The sequence below is a fragment of the Gavialis gangeticus genome, unplaced genomic scaffold (genome assembly GCF_001723915.1).
Source record: "Gavialis gangeticus isolate Ggan-Ray unplaced genomic scaffold, GavGan_comp1, whole genome shotgun sequence".
Lineage (NCBI taxonomy): Eukaryota > Metazoa > Chordata > Crocodylia > Gavialidae > Gavialis > Gavialis gangeticus.
In genome coordinates this window covers 59,364,395-59,372,543 of record NW_017729029.1, presented here as the reverse complement: position 1 = coordinate 59,372,543, position 8,149 = coordinate 59,364,395, and the positions used below count along the sequence as shown (strand labels likewise).

General features: G+C 39.9%; 1 protein-coding gene across 4 annotated transcripts in view; it reads right to left on the bottom strand.

Moving 5' to 3' along the window:
• The window catches only part of KIAA0922 (KIAA0922 ortholog), a 141,424-nt gene that overhangs the window by 59,160 nt on the left and 74,115 nt on the right, over nucleotides 1-8,149 (bottom strand). For 3 of the 4 annotated variants that reach the window (XM_019521669.1, XM_019521670.1, XM_019521672.1), the window contains 5 exons: nucleotides 7,949-8,026; nucleotides 5,314-5,467; nucleotides 1,974-2,032; nucleotides 1,474-1,582; nucleotides 339-441 (listed from right to left, as the gene is read on the bottom strand). In XM_019521669.1, the coding sequence (XP_019377214.1) occupies nucleotides 339-441; nucleotides 1,474-1,582; nucleotides 1,974-2,032; nucleotides 5,314-5,467; nucleotides 7,949-8,026 (503 nt within the window). The remainder of the gene's footprint in view (nucleotides 1-338; nucleotides 442-1,473; nucleotides 1,583-1,973; nucleotides 2,033-5,313; nucleotides 5,468-7,948; nucleotides 8,027-8,149) is intronic. The other variant, XM_019521671.1, reaches the window with a different exon arrangement.

Here is an 8,149-nt window from a genome sequence, read left to right as displayed (position 1 = left end):
CCCCCCTCCCCACCCCCCACACTCCTTCCCTCCTCCCTCCCCTTCCACCATGCTGGACTTACCAGCTGGAGGCAGCGGAACCAAAAATCAGATCCGTATTGGCCAATATACTTCCTTAAATATAAGCTATCAGTATTGGCTCCAGAAATTTCTATTGGTGCACCCCTATCTGAAATATTACATCTTCTTTGGGGAGAATAATACAGAAGAGATACAGATGCCTACATAGGGGCACTTAGTACCTTAAGCCTGCCTTTGGTATTGAAATAGCACATATCTGAGCATATTTTAGTTTTACAGTGTTTATGAATGTTTAACAAATTCCACCATAAACATACCCTTCAACTACAGGATGGGAAAGGCATGCTTTTAGTGTTGTGCCTTCCAATGGACTCATGTTCGCATCACCAGCATAGTGACTTCCATTGTCACATGACATAGCTGTGTAAAGAACAGATATAAAAACTAAGTAAACCATCTGTAATTATAATACTTAATTCCTATAACACTTTTCATATGATGATATCAAGCCATTACAAGAAAAAGAGTACTGATAACTCCAGTTTACAGAAGTGGAAATCATGGCACTAAAATGTTAATGTCCTGATTTTCACTGATGCTAAGCATTGACTTAAACGTTTTAGTAATAATGTATTAGAGCTGGGGTTGGCAATCTATGGTCTGTGAAGAGCCATGATTTCAGCAGCATTTGGTGGCAGGAAACTCCTTACACTGCAGTCCAGGCCCCTGGGCTTCAGGAGAGGGGGAACTCTCCCTGTACTATGCTGCAGCCAAGTAGCAGGGAGAAACGGCAGAGATGGGTGGGACTCACTGCATGCTCACCTCAGACCTGATCTGAGTCATTCTGCTTCCCTCAGTGGAAAAATGTTGCTGACCTCTGTACTAAAGACATCACAAAGTCTAATGATAACCGTTTGCCATGAAATCTAGTGGCCTGAGCAGGACTCAAAACTCTGATTTTAATGCTAGCTCATCTATAAATGGACTTTGTTGCCTTGGACAAATCTAATAAACTGTTTTTCCAAAAAACCATCACAAAAAAATTCCACTTAAGCACAGAAGTTTACTATAAAGTAGATTTAAAATCAAATAACCTGAAAGTGATAAAAGGCTGCTGAAAAGGACATCCAATAAGCAAACATTTCCAAGCAACTGACAATTTTAACAGTTAACCTATTTCCCTTCCTCCTAATACGACCAGCATTGGGTTAAATTCAGATGCTCTGATATGCATAAACATGTGAGAGTGCAAACGTGCATATGAAATACAATGGAAATAAAATTAGCACAAGGAATTCTTCTGCTTCTGACTCCATCATTGTAAGACAGTAAACTTGTACAAACTGGTATTAAGTAGCTAAGAGTGCATAAGGAGGCACAAGAGCGGATAAGAAGAGTGGCATTATCAAAGCTCATATAACCATGTTATAGACAAAAAAATACATACTGTACCTTTACAAACAACAGAAGCAACTTCTGTAAAATCGGTGATAGAAGTAAGCAGCAGTACAGGCTCAAACTGCACGTATGATGCATCTTTTGGTGATAAATGCTGTACATCCTACATTAAAATGATACATCAGTAGCCCATATAACACTAGGACACAATTACTACAGTTTGATAATTTTAGTGTTTAGTTAGTTCACCTTCCTGACATTTTGGAAGCAACTAAATGCAGTTTATCACATGTGCTAAGCTGACATGCAGTTTCTAATCAAATTGATAGTGCCTTCAGTATATGAAAAAATCACCCTGTAAGTTACAGCTTACCATCTCCAAATTCTGTTGGACATTCAGTCAAATTGGAATATGTTAAATGCTTCTTAAGGTAACAGAAAAGCATTACTTCACCACTAGTAAAGTTAACTTACAAAATAATAAGCCATCAAGTTAGTAGCTCTACTAATTTCAGTGCCTCAAAATACATGATTGCATTAAAAATATACATTACCTGTATATGTAAAAGGCTGTTCCCTGAATGCATTACGTATACTTTTACTGTGGAATCATCTGTCCAAAAAAGAAAAAAAGAACACCCTGTTAAATACACACAGAATCAAGGCACCCTTGCTGTGTCACACATTCATGTGAGAAATAATAATTAGATTATTTAAATGAAAATCTTATTCTATGTAACAATATGCCTCTTAAGCCACACATCAAGCCTTACTCTCCTTTCTCACCATTTCACAGATGTGTAAATCCATGGGATCAGACCTTTGTCCCTAATTCTGGCAGCACAGAAAAATTAGAAAGCTACCATCATTGTTTCCTAAAATTAAGATAGTACAAGTCTATCCACCCAGATGACACAGTTGCCTTTTTCTCCTGGCCACAGTGTTAGGGACCATGGCTAAGGGAAAGGGGTGCAGCTAACACTGCTCTAAATTTACTCTACAGTAATGTTTCTCAAGCCTTTTAGATTCATACCACTCCTCCATAACATATTTGTTGTATTTTGGGGCCAACCTGTTTGAGAACCACTGTCTCAGCTGGGGTGTAGCTGCCACCTCTGTGGCTAGGTGGAACTGCCCCAGGTGCTTTATGTAGAGCCAACCAGGAAGGACTGTGGCAGGACCATATATATGCTCCTGCCCTGCCCTAAACCAGGCATAAGTATACACTCTTTCCATAGCCCTTCCTAGTCTGGCTCCACACAAGGCATGGAATGCAGCAGTTCCACCTGGTTGCAGTGGCCACAGTGACCCACTGCAGCACCCCTGAAAGGCTCCCCAGGGTGCTGTGGTACCCGGGTTGAGAACCACTGCTTTAAAGGCCAAACTGATCCCAAGCCTCAAATGTACTTTACAACCTCCTTTGTGTGAACATGCCCATACAAACCTTGCCTTACTTCCCTCCCAACTTTGCTGAATGCAGAACTGATGCAGCCGAAAACCTGATTTATGGACATCAACAGAGTTACTTCAGTTTGCACTATGGTGAGAAAAGACTCAAGGCCAAATCAGAAAAGCCTTATTTGCCTAAAACAGCACTTATGTGCAATGTCGGTACCTAGATCTAAGAGATGATGCTAAAATTTTCTATTCAGCTGCTATTTAGTCCCATAGGCACCTAAATCCTACAGGCTTTCTAATCATTGACCTTCAAGTTCCCTGGGTACTCAGACTTGAGTCTCCTAGGGCATTTTAACATGTGTTCCTGACACGGTGCTGGGCACTTTTAATTAGCGAGCTGCACTAATTAAAAGTGTCCACATGTCATGTGTACCAGCAACACAAGAGCACCTCCACACTGAGAAAATGGTGGCAGTACACTTCGAACTAAAACACAACAAATGCCTTTTACTGCAAAAGCACCTCTCTGCCATTTCCTCAGCAAAGAGGCACACTGCGCCACTGATGCATGTGACATGTGAGGCTCCCAGAGCGTGTCAATTTATGTGCTCCAGCACACTCGATTAATCAAATCTGCTTCAATGCGCTGGATTTCCAGCACATTGGAGCAGACTTCCCACATGCGTGTAAATGTTCAGGACTGTCCCATCTTGGCAAGGCTGAATAACAATGAATAGTTTAAGCCCACAACCCAACTGGGCACCTCTTTGTTTTAGTCCCCAGGGGATTTAAGAGGGTAGACATTCTCAGATCATCCTTAATAGACCAATAGGATGAAATTATTAGAGCACTCTGCCCCAGGACCATTTTGTACCTTATCCAATAACTATTTAATGTAAAGTACACTTAAGAGAGGTTCCAGGCTGTGACTCAAGTGGACAACAGTACTTCCACGTAGTCCTTGTTGACATGCTCAAGCCCTGACAAGAAGTGAAATTATGAACATACTTCTGTCCTCAGAATTTCCTATTAAGATTCACTCTTGGCTAGCCTCTGGTTCAGCAAGCTCAAGCAAGCTCTGGAAGCCTGTAAGGGGTTATAATGTAATGTAGAAAATCTGACCTAGGGCTTGAGGGGGAAGGGAAAGGTTCAGTTACCTAAAACCTAGGGGCTGTGGCTCTAAGACTTTTTTCTTTTTTTTGATACAAGCCCCCGATTACAAAGTCTCTATCATTTATATACAAGCACAGAAAGAAAACCAGAAAATGTTACTGTCTGGAGCTGCTAAATCATCCACAGTTTCATCATGGCAAAAGATCTATAACCTCCCACTAGCAACCTCACAAAGGAAATAAGACAGGCTTCTTCCCAGTACATATGGATTTATGATTTGCATTAAATTTAGTGAATGTGTGTGACATTAAAAAGGGCTTCTATTTTTTGAGTCGTCAGATGGAGGTTAATCGCCAGGCCCTATGACATGACAGATGTGAACATTTATCCACTAGAGTAAGAATAAATATACTTTCACAACTCAATACAAAAAATACTGCCATCTTGCATGCAAGTGAAAATGGATGTACTGAAAACATTTCAGCTCCATAAGACACATGTAAATATATCACACTATCCAACCACAGACTCTCCCAACCACACTGCAGGCTCTGGAAGAATAGTATTATTTGTTATGCCTCCAGATTTTGAACTGGAGTTCTCAAAAGAAAGATCACAAAGAGTTTTTTATTAGCATGAATTTCATGCGGCTTAAAAACGATAATTTAATAATTTCATATGTTTTCATAAGCTGCACTTACTAATCAAAGAAGAGAAACCAAATGGCAGAAAAACCTGCTTTTGTTCTAATATGTTAAGAAAGCTAAACATATGTCTATGACGCTCTACAAATCATTAAAAATAAAGGAGCTCTTATCCCATGGAATTAGAGAGAATATCTGTTTGCCAAACCAATGCAAAGACATGGTCTGTGATATTTTAGCTTCAGAAAGGAAGCTACAAAGAGCCATTTTAGTACAGGTCTCCCCAGGGTTTTGTAACCCATTCCTTCTCTACAGATATAATTTGATTGATCTAATTAATTGGAAACTAGGAAAGCTTAAATTTTTATTAATTGCACTTTTGCTATAAAAAGGAAACATAATCCCATTTCATATAAACATTTATATATAACAGAGCCATAAAAAGGGTGTTGGTTCCTGTTTCATACCCCAATTATACTAATGCAAATAAAAAGGTATTTTATTGCATTTGATTCCTACCCTAATCTTAAGGCAAACAGAAAGGATGAAATACCTCAGCTGCTAAGAAATGCCACCAAAATAATTCTGTACTAAAAAAAATGTCAAGGATTTTCACTGTACTAAACGGCCTATTCATTAAATAGCAAAATTAAGGGGCCTCAATGAAATGGCCATGAATGATTTAGGTGTGTGTGTATAAAAACAATTTCTATTGAAATTAACAGTTGTGTTAACTTACCTGAGGTTTCAGTTTTGCCCATTGCTACATAAACTACAAAAACATTCTCCAGCAAGTACTGTCTGTGGTCCACAAATCTTTGTTGGGCATTTTCTATTCTTACTTTTAAGCTCATTTCTAGCAGCATTGGATCATCAGACACAAAACAGCAACTCTGGAATGAGACAAAGGAGTAAGACAAAGGAAGGGGAAAGAAGGGGAAGTTTCATAAAACAATTTGATTAGAAAAGAAATACGTTTAACTGGTGGCCTCAACCAGTGCCTAGTGGACAAGTATCCCCATCACAAAGATGCCACTCAAATGGCAGTAATTAAAACCTTTGTTGAAATCTGCAGTGCCCTGAGAACTCATCTCTCTGAGGCAGTAAATGGCTCTGAAATGGGCACACTGCAGGGGGGCAAAATGGTAAAGCTCTCTGCGTCACTGCCACTGTACAAACAGAAGACTTCAGACTCCAGTGCAAGTTCTCAGTTCACAAAGTAAAGAAATATTAAAATGATACTTAGAGAATTTTAGGGTTATAAAGCCTGTGCCAAATGCAAATTAAACAGCAGCCTCAACTGGAAAGTCTCACCACAGGGACCGTAAAACCATTTTCATAAGTGAAAATCCTCCAGTTTAAATAAAGTGTGAGCGTGTTAATGCTAAGTCTGTTTAGAGTTAGTTTTAGAGTTAATGTTTTCAAGGTCTGTGCTTCTCTTCTCTATTTACCACTAACTGGGGTTATTTGAATAAAATGAAAAGTGTACAGCTCTTAATGGAAAGCACTACTGTTTGGATATGCATTATTTACACATTTCACACAAATATTGCTCAAACCAGATGATCCTAAGTGGGTGCAGGGTCCGGGGCAAATCAGCCTGTGTGGGGCCCCCCTTAATACTGCACAGGGCCATGGTATCCCCGCAAAGGGGGGCGGGAAATCTCCATGCTTCTTCTGTGGCACAGGACTGAGCCACCAGCTCCAGGTGGGCCCCGCGGGAGGGGCTGCGGCTGCTCCGCCCGGCTCCACAGGGCCTCCCAAAGCATGGGAACTGGGACGGTCACCCCAATTCACCATACCCTAGGGACGGCTCTGGCTCAAACTTTAGTCGCTAATTTATCTAGTGGCCACTGCTAGCATAGCCAGGCATTGCAACTACAAAGACAGACAAGATGTTATTTTCAGAAACAGAACCCAGCAATGAATAAAAGGAGACTGGACAGTCACCTTGCTGGGGTCACCTGACTCCCAGTTGCATTTCCTACCTTGTGCAGGGGGCTGGACCCAATGATCCCCCAAGGTCCCTCCCAGCCTCACAATTTATGATTTTATGAAAGCCAACTAGTGCTAAACCAAATGCATCTTGCATCACACTATGAAGGTGACTCCTGGGCACTGACAAGGTGCCTACGGGAGTGAATTCCAAAGGTGGACAGTCTCTCAGCCATGCAACAAAGAGTGTTCAGACTCAAAAAGTGACAGCAAGAGACCCCCAGGTGACCTTAACCATCACGGTAAGGTATAAGGTGAGAAAGGCAGTGCTCAGAGAACTAGATTCCAGGCTGCTCATTTACCACTTCAGAGATCAACATTGGAAATTGCAAGCTATAGCAAACAGGAAGTGAGTGCAGACATTCAAACATGGGGTTTACGTGCTCTTAGCAGCCCACACAACTCAAGCAGTTAGTAGCTACATTGGACATCCTATATAACTTCCAGGTGCACTTTGAGGGTAGCCCAAATAGAATACATTAAGACAGTTAAGGCAGAGAGGCGAGAAAGGAGCCAATAACTGTTGCAATGTCTGCACTAACAAAAAATAAGCGCAGTCTGTAAGGGAGCCAAATCTTTGAAAGGAAGTCACTGAACTTACTTCCTGAATCAGATTAGATACAAAACAGAAGTCAGTAACAGATTTTAAAAATACTTGAGACTTTCCCTAATCTTAAGGCAGTGGTTCTCAACCTTTTTAGATTCAAGGCACCCTTCAGAAAATGTCAGCTTTTGGTTTCCACTATATTTTTACTACAGAAAAATAACACCACAATTTTTCTGTTGCAAAGAACCAAAAAAATGAAAATACTCAGAATGTTTTTAATGCTATAGATTGCTATTTGAAATCTGCCTGGCACCATGGTTGAAAATTACTGCAATAAGCAGTTAAAAGGCATCTCAGTGGAAGATACGACTTTAGTGATGTCTCCCAGTATAAGACCAAGACCCAAATGTTGGAACTTTTGGGGTTTCTTGGACAAATAACTTGCCTCTTTAGTCATAGTATAGCATGAAAGGCCTGATCCAAAACTCACTGAAGACATAGCATAGGCTTTCTAGATAGCAACTTCTTATAACTATTCTTTAGTTACCAGAGGTGGTCAAAAAACTGGTGGGGAAAAAATTGCAAGGAAAATTTAATTAATTCAAAATATTTTGACAATCTGTTCATTATATTCAAGATGTTCAAAACCTGTTTTATCCTATTTTATCGTCATCTTATTTAAATGTACTAATCATATTTTGTATCACACTGGTTCTTTTACTTTTAAGCAAGGATTTCAGATGGCATTTGTGCCAAAATAGATGCATTTTTTTGCATAAAAACTCTGGACAGTCTCTTTAAAATAGGACTAAAACAAAAGGTTGAAACATACCTTTAGCTGTTGGTACACACTGGTAGGCAATCTGCATTCAAGATGAACTTGTAAGAGGCTGGCATTTGTGGTTTCTGCCTATTATAAGAAGAAAAAAAAAATTTTAAAAAATCTCCAGAAATTTGCTTCGATGGGTACAACCATAGTGTATCTTTCATTAGGTCAATAAAACAGTTTCCACCACATTCCTAGTTAAATTCC